Here is a 17,033-nt window from a genome sequence, read left to right as displayed (position 1 = left end):
TTTGGGGGTTGCAAGCTGGATTTGTGCTGGGTGTGTTTTGCAGCTGGAAGGCATGAGAGCGGGTCTGGAGTGCCCGAGCACCCTCCGCTTGCTCCCGAGCCCCCTCGCCTCCCTGCTGCTCCCAGCAAGACCCTGGCGAGAGGAGGGCCTGGAGAGCTGTCAGCCTGCTCACGCGCTCCGCTGGGTGCCTGCAAATCAAGGCACCCTAAATCCCCAGATACCGCAAAAGATTTCCCAAACCAGGGTGCGAACAGCTACCTGGGGAAATGCAACAGCTCCGACATCTCCCAGCCACCTCCTTGGGCTCAGGGTAGCACAAGCGGAGGCAACTCTGGAAGGCCCTGCTGCAAATCCTCCTTCCGCGGAGCCTGGTCCTGCACTGCTTCTGCAACACCTTCCCTCGCTTTATTGCTCTAGTTCCTTTTTTTTTTTTTTATACTGGAGGCTTCTGCAACAAAACTAATTTTAGTTTTATAGTAGTGAGAACTGGAAAGCACCCAAGCCCTTGAGAGTGCAGTTATTATTATTAGATTTGGGTGCGTTTTTTTGGTTTTTTTTTTTTTTTTTTAAAGTCAAGAGCGAGCCGCTTATCTGCCACGAGCACCGCGCGGATCACGCTGACGGCTGCCCACCTGCTGCCCCCAGCCTGCTCCCACCGTGCTTCCCCCGGCTGCTTACTGTGGGCCACCTTTTTAATTTCCATGCAAACCCAGTGGTGCAAACTCTCCCTCGGGGTGCTGCAGCACCTTGCAAGGCTGTTTTGGGAGCTCCGTGCACCTGCAGCGTGGCTCGAGTTTGTCTGGTCTCAGCAGCGTTTGCATCCCTGGGGTGCAGGTTCGCCGGCCCTTGCCGGTTCGCCAGCGTGTGCAATGTCCCATGGACGGGTTTCGCACCCCACGCCCACGGCTGCCTTCTCCCTTTCCCAACAGCGAGGGGAAAACTCTGCGTTACAGAGCGCAGGCTGCTTTCCCGGGGATGCCGGGTGCGCGGCCAGCCCTGCTGAAGGATGGTGTTTATGTTGCTTCACTACACCCTGGCTCTGCTCAGCCAAGAGCGGCGTTTGGATGAAAAGCAAGAAAAAAAAAAACCCCAACCCACTAGCCTGGCCCTTTGCAGAGGTCGGGAGCGCTGCTGGTCGCCGGCGGGAGATGCGGGGGGGAGAGCTGTCTCCCATCCCAAACCGAGCTGTCCCGTCCCGGGGGATGCCGACCTGCTCCCCGAAATCCTGCAGCAGCATCTCTCGGCTGCTGTGGTCACCTATACAAGCACTCCTCCTCATCGCTACCGCGCTGGGAGGGAGGTGCATGGGATTTTTTTTTTTTTCCCCCCCGTTTAGCTGGACCAAGGAGCTGGGACGCCGTTGCGATTGGGGGGCGGCAAGCAGAGCATTTTCCCTCGCGTTGGTTAATGCCCAAGCCATGACACCAATATTCTCCTTCTGTTTATGATTTGCTTTTTCTGGGAAGAGGGCCAAGGGGAGAAAACCCATCAATCCCAGGCAACAAATATAGCCTGCCCAGAGAATGCAAAAGTCTGCGGTCTCATTTATTTCTCCGCAGAGTAAACAAGAGTGACACTGCTGTAAATGCGAACCGGAGCCAAACCCCAGGCCTGAGTCCCTTCTCCCGCACGATTCAAGCCCCGCCGAGGCGATGGGCCATACTCACGTGCCGCGGCTGGGAGAGCCGGTCCGGCTTTCGGGGGATGCCGAACCGCGGATGCTCCTGCCCCCGCTGCAAACCCGGTGGAGGGCGGCGAGCGCCGCGGCTTCGCTGGTGGCCTCGTGAGGCTCTGTCACCTCCCTGGTGGTGGCAGGTCTCCAGCCCAGCTGCCCGCAGAGGGGGACAGGAGGTTAATCCAGTTACTTCAGATTATCGCGAGTTTTAAGAAGAAAAGCCCGGGGCTGCGGGGAGCGAGGCGATGGCAAAGGGGGCACAAGCGGGTGCAGGGAGCAGAGCCAGAGCCTTTCCCCCAAGCGCAAACCACTGTCGGTGCATCTCTGCTCCCAAACACAGGGATCTGGGGTGCCGAATTGCCCCTGGCAGCACAGGGACCCCAGCACAGCGGTCATGAGACCCTGGGAAACCCCCGCACAGGCAGCTACAGACCGCAGGGCTCAGCCCCCATCCTGGGGCAGCACAGGGCACCCACACCTCTAATGCACCCCGTAACACACACCGTGCGTGCAGCACACCCCTTAATGCACACCGTGCGTGCAGCACACCCGGTCCAGTACCACACACCACCAGCACCACGCCATATGCAGCAACACCCGCACAACACCCCGTGCACAAACACACTGCCTGTGCAACGCACTGGCGTGTGCAGCACACCCAACACGTAACGCCCGGCGCGTGCAGCGCACCCCGCACCCGTCAACTCTGTTGCGTGTGGCACACCCTGTGCAGGGGACACCTGCTTTGCAACACCCCCTCTGCCGGTAACACGACCTGTATGTGTGACACGTAACACACCCCGTGCACACCATGCACCTCGAGTGTAGAACATGCCCTGTGCATGTTGCACACCCACTGTCACCCTCCAGGGGGGGCTGACAGGGACCCCTGGGCCACCCCCAGGCGGGACAACAGCCGCAAACAGCTGTCACCGCTCCAACAACCGCAGCCTCCACTGGCACCGACAGCCACGTCTCTAGTCCTGTGTAGCGAGTGGGACGGTAACATCGAGGGACGCACCAGCAGCTCAGTCTCTCCTCCTCCAGCCAGAGGTCTGGGGTGCATCCCTCTCCTCCTGCCGCAGTCCCCGGTCCCTCTGCCTGGTGGCCAGCGGGGTTTCGGGGCCGGGGCATCACGTCTCCCACCCGCTCCTCCCGGGGGGGGGCCCCGGCCCTTCACACGCAGCCGCACTCCTTGGCCGAGAGCTCGTTGACGGTGTAGTAGCGGTTGTAGGCGTCCAGGAAGGAGACGTCGTCGTCGTAGGCCAGCGGCCGGCAGCAGGGTCGAGCCCGGACCTTCTCCTTCTTGATCCTCCTCCTGCTCCTCATGCTCTTCAGCGAGAGGTCGTAGCTCCGGACGGCCGCCTCGCAGGTGCCGCTGCAGTAGCGGAAAAGCACCGTCTCGTCCGACTCGTAGCCCAGGCCCAGCTCGCTGACACTCACCTCCAGCTCCTTCAGGGCGCAGGGTTTGTGGCGAGCGCGGGCACGCTTCCTGCGGCTGCCCGCCTGGGGGAAGAGTGGCAGCTCGTGGCCGCCCGAGTTCATGGCCTGGCTGTAACGCTCCACCAGCGCCGAGATCAGCTGCCGGATCTCCCCCTCCGTGTAGCTCTCCAACAAGCTGCTGTCTGCAACAGAAGGGGCGGACGTTAGCGGGTGTCCCCCAGGGTGGTGAACGTTCCCCAGAGCGGATGGCGGTCCCCTGGGGCAGGTGGATGTCCCCCTGGCCAGGTGGACGGAGGTCCCTCGGGGTGGGTGGATGTCTCCCAGGATGGAGGTCCCCCTGGCCAGGTGGATGTCCCCTAATATGGAGGTCCCTTGCGGCAGGTAGATGTCCCCCAGGATGAAGGTCCCCTGGGGATGGTGGCTGTCCTCCAGGTTGGAGGTCCCCCATGCCAGGTGGATGTCCCCCAGGATGGAGGTCCCTTAGGGTGGGTGGATGTCCCCCAGGATGGAGATCCCCTGGGGCAGGTGGATGTTCCCCACGATGGAGGTCCCCCATGCCAGGTGGATGTCCCCCAGGATGGAGGTCTCCCGAGGTGGTGGCCGTCCCCCAGTGCTGGCTCCCAGCTCCCTCCGTGCCCGGTAGCAATTGCAAAAATTGCAAAATTCAGCTCCCCAGCCCGACAATGTGTGGCCGAACCGCAGGGTCCCTCAGAAGCCGTCTTTGAGATGTGCACGAGGTGCCCGAAGGCTTTAAAACCCAAACCCCAAGGCCAGAGATCCCCGTGGCCTTGGGAGCCCCAGGGTGGGCACAGAGCGGGGGGGCCACGGCCAAGCCACCCCCAGCCCGCAAGGGCAGGAAGGCGGCAGGGTGAAAAAAACCCCAAACCCCTCCCTCCCCTTTCCCTCTTCTGCCTTAGTTTCTTCTTTTCTCCCTACCAGCTCTCCCCTGCCTGGAGCTGTCCCAGGCAGCCCCTTCCGCTGCACAACGTCAAGTGCATGCTTAAAAGTCAACTATTTAGGGGGCGGAAAAAACCGACCCACAATTAACTCCTGCCATGCTCATGGTTTCCAGATGGCTGCGGCCGGAGAACGGGGCAGCCGTGCTTCCCTGGCATGGCCGGACGCTGGCGCCGTGGTTGGGATATCGAAAGGACGAAGCGCCTGCAAAGATCGTCCCGGCAGGAATTAAAGATGCCAGTGCTGCTCCTTGGCGGCATCACCCCGATGCTCAAAAAAAAAAAAAAATGGAAAAACCACCTGATCCTGACCAAGAGATGATGCTGCAGGAAAGCTGCAATGGGATTGGGAAGAAACACTGATAAATTTAACATTTGCACTGTCTCCTTATGGCCTGGGTGGAAGGGCTGCCCCCCAAGACCCCTAGGCCGGCAGCCAACAGGCAAACTGTCCCCGACTGCCACTGGCAACGTCCAAGTCCCTTTGTCCTAACCCTAAAGCCGGGGTTAGTCCAGCTCAGCGCTGGGGGAGGCACAGGAAAGACAGAGGAAAGCGTAATTTGACAGCTTGTCATCGATTTCCAAATTTCAACCCAAAAAGTTCTTCTGGTTTGGAATCAAAACAAACATGCCGGAGATTTTCAGCACGCTGCCAGCGCGAAGGGGCGAGCAGCGCTGCGGGGGAAGCCGCTGCCTCCCCGCAGAGCGAAGCCGTTCCCCCTCGTTTTCAGCTCCTGTTTGACATTTTGCGTTTGTAAAAATAGTGCGGAAATAAAAAAAAAAAATTTAAAAAAAAGCCATTTGGAGCTAAAAAAGCAGCTTCTTTGCATTAAGATGAGCTGTTTGCATTCGGTTTCCCTGCGTGGAGAGCTGACGTGCTTGCACCAAGGTTTGGTGCCCAGCGGCTGCATTTTCGCAGGACCCCCCGCTCGCCGCCCCAAGCCCTCCCCGCTGCGCCCCAAGCTCCTCTTTAAACACTCATAAAGGGGATGCACAGAAGCAAGAGAGGGTGGCGGGGAAAGCAAACAGGGAATAAACCCGCCAGGCTGCGTCGGGCTTTGCTTGAGAGCCGAAAGCGTGCCCCGCTGGGCTTTTGGGGCCGGATCCTGCGGGTGCGGGAGGGACGGTGGCCCTGGGGCAGAGGCACAGCAGCTTACACTGGGAGAGCAGCGAGCTGTGGCGTTGCAGGGCCCGTGGGGATCTCCGCGGAGCCGCCGGCAGCGAGGAGGAGGAGGAGGAGGAAGATGCCCGTGAGGAAGACGGCGAGGAAGGCAAGGGGCTGTATTTCCGGCTTCCGTTGAACATGTCTCTACAAACTAAAATGGATAACATGGAACTGAGGAGCATCGATGCAATGGCTGCAAACTTCCATACCTTCATCTTAGAGCAAGTCAGAACATTGAAACTCTGCAAAACAGGCAAAACAAATATCCTTATTATGCGGCCTTCGCCCATGGACCCCTCTTCCCTCCCCCCGTCCCCGCGGCTCGGGCTGGCTGACCATTTCCCGAGGGACCACCGGCATCCCCTTGGCTCCATCTCGTCCCCTTCACCCTCCCGAGACTGGTCCGGTGTTGCAATAGGGAAACTGAGGCACGGAGATACGGTGCAGCCCAGGGCCGCGCTGCAAAGGGGAAATTAGCCACGGTGGGTGAGGGCGGCTTGGGGCTGGTGGTGGCAGTGGGGACAAGGCAGTGTCCTCAGCCAATCCACCCCCAACAGCACGCAGCCTGGCCGGGCAGGTGGATATCCACCTCCCCTCGCTCCGGCCAGATTTCCTTGCACCAGGGGCCGATATCGCAGTGGGTGGCTGCGAGTAAAGGACGGGCAAACTCATGCCACGCCAGCCTGTGACACCTCTTCGCCCGGCACATCCCCTCCTTGGGACGTGGCGAGCAGTGGAAGGAGCACCCGGCTCCATCGTCCTCCCCTCTCCCTCGCAGAGCCCCAGTGTCGTTTGATGTCCCCGTCCTTCGGCGAGGTGCACAGAGCACCGCGGGTCCGATCCTGCCATCCTCTCACCCAGATGCGCGACGGGAGCCCGAATCCCTCCCCGCCGGCGCACCGACGCAGCGGCTCCATCAAAACCAGCCAAAATCGTGAAAACCTCAGGAAAAAATGAATGGGGTGGCTGGACCGTCCCGGCGCGGCTGCAAGGCTTGCGGTGGGACCGGGCACCTCGGCCATGCAGATCATCCGGGGTTGCAGCCCAGCAGTTTCTCAAAGCATTAAAAAAACCCCCGCTGGCATTTCCCTCACAGGCGAGCCGGGCCCTTACCTTCCGCCATTCAATTTTCTCCATCCAAAGCAGGTTGGATCTGGTGGGATTTTACAACTGACCCTGCGGCCGGGCAGGGCAGCGGGGAATCGGGTCCGTGCTCCCGTCAATGGGCTGTCAGCCATTAAATCCCCATCAAAGACAGGCTCTGGAAAGCGGCACAGACTTGCAGCTGCCTCCTGGCCCCTTTTTTTACTTCAGCTCCTTCCAAACGCCAAACATTTCTCCTTTTAAAATAAATTTTCCATGGGGGGGGGGGGGGGAAGAGAGAAGGGGAAAAAAAACCCCAACCCCAGTTTAGCAATATTTGCCAAATAGAATTTACCGGGGGAAAAAAATGTTTATTTTAAAGTGGAATTTGACAGGTTCGCTGTTAGTGTTATTGTAGAAAACAACAAGAAGGGCTGTGAACGCTGCCTCATCGCCAGCAACCCTTTATTTTACAGAATGCAGATAATTGCACATTAACTAACAGTAATTACATGCCCTGTAGGTTACAAGATAATTGTAGAACTCAGCCAGAGTCTAAATATTTTCAACTGGGCTATAAACAATGCCAAGCTAGAAAAAGAATAGTTTTGCCATATAAGGCGGTAAGATCATGAAATCCCGCCGGGGTACAAAGCGGCGGAGCTGGCCGAGACACCGCGCCGATAAGCACCGGCAGCAAAACGTGCGTCGGGTCGAGAGTTTGCAGCCGGCTGGTGGGGAGCGTCAGGAGGACCGGGAGGGGGACGGTGCCGTCCCCGTCTGCTGCCACTTCTCCTCCCGCGGAGCCCAGATCGAGCCGGTCTCCCCGTCCTCCAGGCGCGGGGAGGGTGATGGAGGACGCTGGGTGTGTTTGCATCTACATTCACCATCATAATTAGGTGCCTTAAGTTCAGATTTCTCCTCTGAGATAAGAGGGGGGAACAGGCGCCGAAAACGCTCACCGGCATCAAGCGGTTCCCAGCAAGGCAGCGGGGATAGGTGCTAAATGGTGAAGGACCAAGAAAATTGCAGTTTGTTCTTGGACAGCCTGCAAAATTCGGGGAATGAAGGACTCGTGAAGAAATAGCAGCGTCAGGTGAAGCAGACGGTGCGGGTTTTGGAGGTGGGAAAGGGACCCCGCTTGCGGTGACGCGTTGGACGGCAGCGGTTGGCCGTCCGGAAGGACAAACAGCTTTCGGCAGCTGATGCTGGGGCATTTTGAGAGGTGAAAACCGCGGCGGACAACCAGCAATGGGATCACACACGACCGAGAGCTCAACCATCATCGCCGCCTCCCGAGCTGCTCCCAGGGGGCTCAGCCCCCTTCACCCTGCTCCGAGGAGGAAAAGGCTGCGACGGCGCAAGGCTGCGACACTCGATCTGTCCACCTCTGGCTTATTGCAAGCCCATAAAATTTTAGGAGAGCGGTTTCAGCCTCACTGCACATCCCATAAAGAAGCCTCCTATTTCGGCAGCCAGTAATTTTGGCCCCCACCCGCTCACCGGTGACCTTTCAAAAGGCTAAAACCCCAGCTCCAACGTGCAAAACAATAATAATAATAAAAAAAAATTATTCCAGGCTTTGCCTTCAGTTTCTCTTGCTCTAAAAAGCCACAGACCGCATGTGCCAACCCGCGGGGAAAGCTGAAGTTCGGGGTGGGGGGGAAAGGAAAAACACACACACGCACGCAGGAATCACAGCCGTGACTCACCCGAGATGATGTTCGAGCTGCACCCTCCCATCTTTCTGGTTTCCATGTATTTTAAACCCACTCCCAGCAACGATAAATAATCACAAGGGGTTTGACACGTGCTCCCCTGTACCCCACCGCTGCAGGCATCGCTGCGGGGCTCTCCTGCCGCTCTGGTTAGACACATCGGGTACAGTCCCGCTGGCTCAGCCCCATCCCGCATCCCCCATCCCCAAAACCTCCCCAGGTGCAGACCTGCACCCAAAGGTGCCCACGCCCCGGGATGCGCCGTGCACCCTGAGCTGCCCGGAGGCGGCTGCTTGCAGACGAGTGTGCAAAGCATTTGCAAGGAGCTGAAATGGGCGAAGCCGGCAGCCGGCGACACAGCTCCGGCCATGCTGAGCGGTGCTGGGCTCCGCGGGGAAGGGGACGCAGGGCCAAACCTCCACACCTCAAGTGTTTGCGGGCAATGCCAGGCTGCTGTGAAAAAGTTGCCTATGGCTATTGCTCAGCATCTGGTGGGGCAAGTGTTCATAGAACCATAGACTCACAGAACGGTTTGGGTTGGAAGGGACCGCTAAAGGCCATCTAGTCCAACCCCCCTGCCGTGGGCAGGGACATCTTCCACTACATCAGGTTGCTCCGAGCCCCGTCCAACCTGACCTGGAATGTTTCCAGGGATGGGGCATCCACCACCTCTCTGGGCAACCTGTGCCGGTGTTTCACCACCCTCAGCGTAAAAAACTTCTTCCTCATATCTAGTCTGAGTCTGAGTGTTGACATGTCCAAGTCTTGCTCCCGCTGGCACAGCGAGCTTCCAGCAAGGAAACACCAGGATCTTCCCAGCCCGGACCACACAGCGCTGGGCACGGCCGCTGCTGAGTCTTGCTGCTGCTGCTCTTCGCTCCGGTCTCACTGCGGCTACACCACAATGCAAAGATGCAGCCGTCTCCCTGCGTCGCCAGCTCCGGGCTCGGCACGGCAGGATGGATATGCCATGTCCCCAGGGCCGGGAGGCAGCCCTGCCACTCAGGGTACCCTGACTGGCACCCAGACCTGGAAAATCACCCATTAAATCCACACAGGTGGCTCGTCCCTCTTCCTCAAAGCAATTTCATAAAAAGGAGAGTGCGTTGCAGGGGTGGGGACGGGATTTGGCTGCAAGGCAGAGGTGGGCGGCCGAAACGCCGGGGGGGGGAGCACAAGGTTGCTCCAGCTTTGCCCCCTCTTTCTGGAGGAGATGGAGGAACCCAGCAAACCCCAGGCTTTGGGGTGCCGCAGGAGCCGTAGGTGCAAAAATGTGGGTGTGAGGGTGTGCCAAGGGAGTGACGGGGAGCCCAGGGGGCAGGACGGCTCACAGAGAGGTGCAGTCTCACCCGAGGATGCCCAGTCCTCGCACAGCCTCCTCTGCCAGCACAAAAACCCCTCTTTTCGCAGGGCAAATGGGCAAGTACGGCTGTGCTGGACACCCTGCTCGGCTCTTACCACGTGTCTCTGGGAGCCAAAACCCATGGAGCCATCACAGCTTTACGAGTCACCCTCTGCCACAGGCTGTGCCTGTGCATTTACTCCAGCCCCAAACTACAACCGCTGAAGACAACACCGCAGCCATCTGTGGGGCCGTGCCCTGGGTTTGCTGCGAGGGGGCTTTTGGGCCGAGTCCTGGCAGGGCCTGGGCGCTCGCAGCCACGTTACATCCCGGGGAGGGACCCGGGGATCCTCCCCGGCTTGATGAAAGGCCAAAGTTTGCGCTCAGCTTTTCTTCTGGAGAACAGCCCAAAAGCTCCCTATTTTTCTGCATTCTCCTGATAATCCATTAATGTGATCACAACTGTCTAGCCGCGCCGTGTCTGCTGCCAAGTGGGAAACTCAATCCTGCAGGAGAAGACCCTTCCCTGCCCGACAGCCCCCAAACCAGCCCCGTTTCACAGGAGCCCAGCACTAAAACCGCTCCGGCATGAAGCCTTCGCTCCGGCAGCCTCCTCTGCCGTCACCTGCCCTGCTCTCATCCCCACTGCAGCCGGCTCCTGCCGGGGCTCACTGTTTTCCAGGCAGAGGAAAAACCGCTCCGTGTCCTGAAGAACTGGAAATCTTAAGGAGAAACAACAAATAGCAGCACAGCCAACTCCCATCGCTTAGTCTGGAGGGAACAAGCTGATTATCTTGGCTCCCCCCGCCGCTGCAGATCCTCCCCCAAAACCCTCCATGAGCTCCTCACGCCTCTCGTCTTTATTTTCAAAGAGGATCCAACAAATCCACCCCACAGCCCTAAGTAAACTTTTCCAAGGCTTGATTACCCTCACTGTTCAGCAAAAAAAAGTCAAATCAGTCAAGCCACATTTCTATTTTTCTTCGCTTCAGCCCCCGAGTGTCGGCATTTCCGCTGCCTTTTCCTGCTAAATCAAAAAGCAGCAATCCCTTCCCGCAGATGCATCACCTTCGCTCACAAAGCCAGAGCATTTGGGGCCGCTTGGACATCCCTCGCTTTTCATGCTCTCGTTTTTTCTCATAGCGATTTTTTTCTAAGCCATTTCCAATCTTGCAAGCAGACTCAGGATTTGGTTCCGATATCCGCTGACTCCTTAAAGCCTCAGCTCCTGGAGTCACGAGACGGAGCGGGGGGAAAGCAGAGTTTTATTTTTTTTACCCTAAATCCTCCTTGCTGGAGGAGGAAGGAGGAGACGCGAAAACTTTCACTTCTGACGCTTCAAAGCCCAGAAAGCAGAGAACCCAAAAGACATTATATTATAAGTGTGTCATAAATTTTCAGTCGATTCATGCTTCCGGGCATCGATTCATTATTTTGAAGCGCTCGGCCTCAGCCGTGCTGCAAGAATGGATGAGGCCACAGAGTGGCCGAGGTTTATTTGGCAACACGAAACACTTGGAAAGACAAAGGCCTTGACGGGACATCAGAGAGAGCTTCCACCTGCCACACACTGTTTATTTTAGTGCCTTACATGGGAGCCAAGCTGCTTTGAAATCCCGGCTCCTCATGACTCACCCTGCAGGAATTAAACAATTTCCACCCAGGCTCACGGTGAAGCGGCTCCAGGGGCTGCTGAAAAGCGGCTCCTCCAGCAGCAGCCTCCGGCTCAATGCCTGGTCCCGCTCGGAGAACGGTCAGCCGGTCCCGGAGGGGACGGGGCTGGCGGAGAGAGACTGCCTGGGCAGACTTTCCCAAACCTTATCGCAAGCTTCTGACACGCTTTTTGGGGAACTGAACCCCCCCCCAAAGGGCATCGGTGCGTCTGACACCCCTGACCGGGGCGGATGCTGCACTGAGAGTACCAGAGCCTGCAGTGGGATGGCCAATGCTCCAGGGTCAAACCAACCCCAAAATGGCAAAACTGGCCCCAAAATGGGGAGCGTTGAAAGGAAAAAAGCCCCAAACCCTGATCTGAGTTGAACTGTTGGACTTTCCTGCTCTTTTGGCAGTAGGTGGGTGCATAAAGGAGGGGAAGAAAGACAATGTCCCCATCTCCAGCTCTGCTCCGGAGGCTGCTCTGGGGACACGGAGTGCCACCATCTCAGTGCAGACATCCCCTTGGCTGGGGTCACGGGGCAGCGGCACCCGTGTCCTCGCCAGCGGCTCTCCCGCCCCGGCGCGGCGGCACAGCCCCGCGCTTTGAATGCCAAAAGCAGTGATGGCCACGGCGCATCCCACGGCCCCGCAGCGTTGGCTCGTCCCTGCGCCGCCTTCTTCCCCTCCCCAGCTCTCCCTGCTCCCCTGTAAGCAAAACCAGAGCCGAGTGCGGAACACATGGTTCTGCTTTGCCTAAGTGAAAACCAGCCCAACGCGAGAAACTCCAAAGCTCTTCCCGCAGCCCCAGCTTCCCCCGGTCCCCTCCCAAAAGGCCGACCACGAATGAGCCAGACCCTTGTCCCTGGGCTCCCCGCCGCAGCCCGGCTCCTCTGGGAAAGCCTTTTGGGGTGACCGCCAAAGCCCCTCCTGGCTGCAGCCGCTCGGCACGGCCCTGGTGAGGAAACAGCAGCGGCGGAGCTGGTCCCGGACCTGTGGGATGGCGGAGGGGGAGAAGGGGCCACGGCCGGGCGGTGGGAGCATCAGCGTTCCCGGTGGCGCGGGGAGCCCCTCGGCTGAACACGCCCACCAGCGGAAAGCTGCGCCGTTCCCACGCTGACATGACATTTACATTTGGGCTGAATTATGACGGGTTTGGTTTACATCTCTCCAAACAGCTGGGCAAAAAAAAAACGCCAACCCCATCATCACGATAAAAATAATAAGAAAAATAAGTCCTCACCCAGCCCGTGCGACACAGCTGAAGGATTTACTAGGGGCATGTGCACCCCACGGTGCTGCAGGCGATGTCGGAGGCGATGGCCACGCCGTGCTCCAGGTCGTGGCTGGAGAAGGAAGATTTCATGGCTTTGCCGCGGCTGGGACGCTGTGTCTCAACGTGAACAGCAAGGTTGGGGTGCAGCTTTCCAGCCCTGCTGAGCTGAGCCCGGGTAGTTGCCATCAGACAGAGCAGCCCCACTCTTGGCCCCATCCATATTCCCACCATTTCCCTCATTTCGGACTTCGGGGAGCCAAACCAGCTCAATGGCAGCCAGGCTGAGCACCAGAGATGGCACCAGGAGGTGGCAGGAATTTCAGGTACATTAATTCATCTGTGCCGTACACGCATCACGCATCCCTAGGCACCTCCAGCAACGTGCCTCGCCAAAGGGCGTCTCCTCCCCGTGGGCCGTAGAGCTGGGAGCGAACAGGCACAGGACCCCCTGCAGCCCCCATGGCATAGCCAGAGCCCCACGCCAAGGCGGACGTGCCCTGTCCCGTGTCCCTTAGCCGGGGCAGCCCATGGTGCCGATGGGAACTGAGCAGATGCTGCCCAGCGAGGGGGTTTGGGAGCTCTTCCAGGAGGGGATGGAGCACAGGGGAGGAAAATCCCAATTTGTGCCACGGCCAAGGGGCACCTTGAAGTGCATGGCGGGGGACAGCACCCAGCTGCCCCGAGCCATGCCGGCTTGCACGGACAGAAGCCAAAATCACCGGGATGGAAAACCCAGTGCCAGTGCCCTGTGCAGCGCCTGGCACCGCTCCATGCCAGTGCCCCCCAACCAGAAACCCCGGGGCCACGACCCGCTCACCTTCCCCCGGCCCCCCCTGCAGCAGAGCCAGCCCCACTCAGACCCATTTTGGGGCTGGACTCCTCCAAGGAGTCCTCGCGAGCCGGATGACGGGATGGTGCTGGCCGATCTCACCATCTCCTGTCCCTCCCGTGGGATTTCTGCTCTCGCCATCCGGCGTGCACCCCGGCACGGCGTGGGGCTGCCGGGAGGCAGGCAGCCCCCGGGATGCATCCGCGCCCTGGGAGGCAGCGCTGGCGCCTTTGATTCCTTCCCCAGAGGTCCCGCATGGGCTTTCAGGTCATTAATTAACAGGGGATACGCAGTGGGCGCCCGGCAGGGAGGAATCCCGCTGCAGACGTGGACCCAAGCGTGGCGGCGCAGTGATTTCTGCCGTGGTGTCCTGCCAGGTCCCCCCCTTGGGGCTAGCTCAGCCCCGGCTGGGCTTGGCTGATCCCTGCGAGGGCAAATAAAGACGTTGCTTTCCCTCCAGCCTCGGCTGCCCTTGTCTCCCGCCCTTGCCACTCTCCGTTGCTCACTGGGGCACAATGGAGGCAGATACACAGCTGCAATATAAATCAGCATTAAAAAAAAAAGCGGTTTAAATGCAGCACGACTCACTGCAGAATTTTCACAGAGGTCCGGGGGCACCCAGCCAAGACCTGCACCCCAGCATCCCTCCGGTTCTGCAAAAAAATCATTGAACAACATCACATTTTGGGGATCTCTATTCCTCTTCCTAGCTAAAAATCAGCCAAAGCGTTTAAAAATCCTAGCTGGTTGGACATGGGCGGTGTGGTCCCCTGCCCGTGGTTTCCAGCACGTGGCAGTCCCCAGCCCAGCGGCTGCATGTCCCTGCTGACCCTGACGAGGTGTGACTGCTTCAACCAAGGTCAGCAAGGCTATAGCAACCCAAAAACCTTTATAAGCTGATTCAGTCGGTTCTAAGCAGCAGCAAAAGCCACCCTTTATGATAAGAGATGAGTAATTAGAGATAAAATTATGAGGAAAATGCTTCAGGAGTGTATTGCTCGGTGCCTCAGCTGGAGCAGAGAGCGTGGCTCATGGCATGATGCAAGCTAACACCGTAAAGGGGAACAAGGTGGGAATAAAAACTGCAAAAAAACCCCACTGATGCAGCCAAATCCCTGTGGAAATGGCCATTTGCTGATGGGCAGAGAAAATAAAATACATGGTCTGAAATCCCACCAAAGCCAGGATGGTTTCTGTAGCCCTCTAGGAAATCAGGGATAATGCCAGCCAAAAAAAAACCCACAAGCAAGATCCACCCCCAGTGCTGGGCACCCACGGGTGCTGGTGTGCCGGCAAACAGCATTGCACAGCCCGCAGCCTTATCCACGACCCAACAGCGTTTCTCCAGCCCAAAATTTCCGCCTCATGCCGAAACCTGAAGTCTGAATGTAATTTTTTTGACAAACTACCCCCCCCCCCCCCAATAACAGCGCGATGCCAAAAAGGAGTGGTTTGTCGGAGGAAACTAATTACTGTGGCTTGTTCGAACAATCCCAGTGCCTCGGGAAATAGGGTTAAAAGCTTAAATTTTGGCAGCGAGACGGAGCCCAGGCCCCAGATGTGCTTTCCTCTGGGCCAGTTTCGACACCGCTGGTATCTGTGAACTGCCACGGCTGCGCTGGGGGCAAAATCTCCTTTTTTCCCAAGAAAGGAAAAGCCCTCGGTGGGATCCAGGAGGGAAAAAAATGACGGAGGCAGGAGGGCAAGAGGGCTGCCGTAAAAGCATCACCGCCTCCCACACAGCGGCTTTGGCCACTTTTGCCTTCCCTGTTTTGTGGGGTTTTCCTTCTTTGCGGATTTGGCCGGCCTCGTGGCACGCTCCAGCCCCCACAGATCCCCAGGGGGGTCACTGTGCCACAGCGTGCCTCAGTTTCCCCTTTGCAAAAATGCCCTGGGAGCACGATGGCCCTTGAAGGACTCCATGTATTAATTCCCCATTTTTCCAGGGCGTGTGTATTTTTCCAGGGAGCAGAGTGGCCACCTCTGGCTTTTCCACATGTCTCTGGTGGGCTGGTGTGGTCCCTTCAGCTCCCACCTTAATGGCTCCCGCTCTCATCCCCAGAGAAACAGATCCTGCACTATCTCAGCATCCCTGCAAGCAGGACAGGTTGAGCCAGAAACGAGCCGTGCCGGGAGCAGGATGGAGGAGTTACAGCCCCCGGCTGCCCTGCGAGGGATGAGCACCCATCTGCGTCCCTCAACAGCATCCCTCAACAGCAGCCAGGCCAAGAAGCGCGGGTGATGCTGATGCCACCTCCAGCCCGGCAGTGGGAAATCCCCCGTGTCTTCACTGCCCTTTTCCCTATATATATTTAATGTCTTTTTGCACAGAAGGGGCCGGCTTGTCAAGGCACCCGCTGGGGATTACAGTGCTTTGCTAAGGGCAGAGAGACCCGAGAGAGGTTTGCAAATCCAATTTGCACTAAACCCTTCCAGTGGGTTTTGGACGGTGCACAGACTAATATCCCATTAGCGTTTACTGTCCGACTCCGGCAGCAAGTGCCGACATATTGAACCACTTAGCGCTGCTCCAGAGCGAACAAATGAGGATTTCCTCCCGAGACAGCAACAGCAGTGGACTGGGAATGAAGATTTTGGGTGGAGGAAGTTCAAAACTGGGAGATGCTGGGGATAAAGAGGGCTGGAGATGACGGGAATAGCTGGAGGGTCCCCGAAAGGCAGCAGGTCAGAGTCACCTGTTGCATGCAGAGATGCCGATACGGTGGTGCAGCATCACGCCGACGCAGACGGTCAAGTTCCCCAAGCTTTCCTCTTGCTGCGGGGAAAATCCGCTTGGGATGCCCTCAGGGACCGGAGGCTTTCCACATGGAAGAGCCATGCAGCTTCCAAAAATAAGCAAAGTTTTGCCTTCTGAGCCCTCTGATCACACCCAGGATGTCGGTGTGTGGGAGAGCTGCGGCGACACTGCCCTTCCCCGCCCGGCTGCCGTCTCCTGTGACTCCAGTTTGGATCCGATTGAGCTTGTGGATAAGAGATCGGGAGCATTTTTCCTGCCCCCAGCTGACGGCGTGGCACGCTCTGCGCTGCCATAAAACGTTATTTGCGACTGGAGCACGGCTGCCCAAATCCTGCTCGTGCTCCTGTGGAGGAGCTGACCCCGGCAGCAAGGCGAGGGCAGGACCACGGAGGGATGCGGGCAGGGACAATGTGCCCCTTTTTCTGCCAGTTTGCCACCTTCCCCAGCCCAGATCCTGCAGTGGGACCTGCCAGCGCTGCTCGGAGCAACAGGAAATTAAAGAAAGCGCTGCTGGAAGATAACGGTGTGGGTGGAGGAAGAGGTCCAGGAAGAAGATGGATTGCAGTGCACCTCCTCTCTCGCTGCCTGCGGGAGCGGAGCCAGCAGGCACAGCCAAGCCCTACACCCTGCTGTTGTCCCCGTACCTGCGGGGAGCCCCAGGCTGGTGTGCCGATGCCACCTCTCCTCCATCGCCCGTGGCCGGCGTAGCCCGTCCCACCGCAGCTTCTGTGCCTGCGCTTGGGGATGGTTTCCATCCCCAAGATCAATTGTCCTCAGACCTGCTCTTGGAGGCAGGCGGGGGGCCAGACCCCCTCTCCTCCCCATCAGTCCTCTGCCGGGGAGATCCTACCGCAAGCGATGCTTTGCCAGGGCACAGCCGGACATCCCCGTCCCTTCACGCCTACATGTCCTCCCTCTGCCTGTGCTCAGAGGGCTCGTGCCACCCAAGTCCTGGCCGGGTCCTTCCAGCCTCTCCTTTGCCCCCTCCAGACCTGGGGCACTAAACAGGCGCGTTCCCCCCCCCGGTTCGGGGCAGCGAGGCGATGTCACCGGCACCCAGCCTGGCTCGGCTTGGTGGAGCGTTGCTGCCAGCAGCCGCCTCCCGCGTCCTCCTGCCACGTGTGGTGGCTCTGCT

General features: G+C 58.6%; 1 protein-coding gene across 1 annotated transcript; it reads right to left on the bottom strand.

Annotated features, from left to right (window-relative positions):
* Positions 1–2,843: 2,843 nt before the first annotated feature.
* Positions 2,844–5,390, bottom strand: NRTN (neurturin). The gene is made up of 2 exons (XM_076359571.1): positions 5,232–5,390; positions 2,844–3,300 (listed from the first exon to the last, which is right to left on the bottom strand). Exons 1-2 carry the CDS (start codon positions 5,377–5,379, stop codon positions 2,852–2,854), a joined length of 597 nt encoding a protein of 198 aa, XP_076215686.1. The 5' UTR covers positions 5,380–5,390; the 3' UTR covers positions 2,844–2,851.
* Between the last annotated feature and the right edge of the window lie 11,643 nt (positions 5,391–17,033).

This window comes from Aptenodytes patagonicus, chromosome 25 (genome assembly GCF_965638725.1).
Source record: "Aptenodytes patagonicus chromosome 25, bAptPat1.pri.cur, whole genome shotgun sequence".
In the NCBI taxonomy this organism is placed as follows: domain Eukaryota; kingdom Metazoa; phylum Chordata; class Aves; order Sphenisciformes; family Spheniscidae; genus Aptenodytes; species Aptenodytes patagonicus.
The sequence above is the reverse complement of the archived record's forward strand: the minus strand, read 5'-3'. Positions and strand labels throughout refer to the sequence as shown.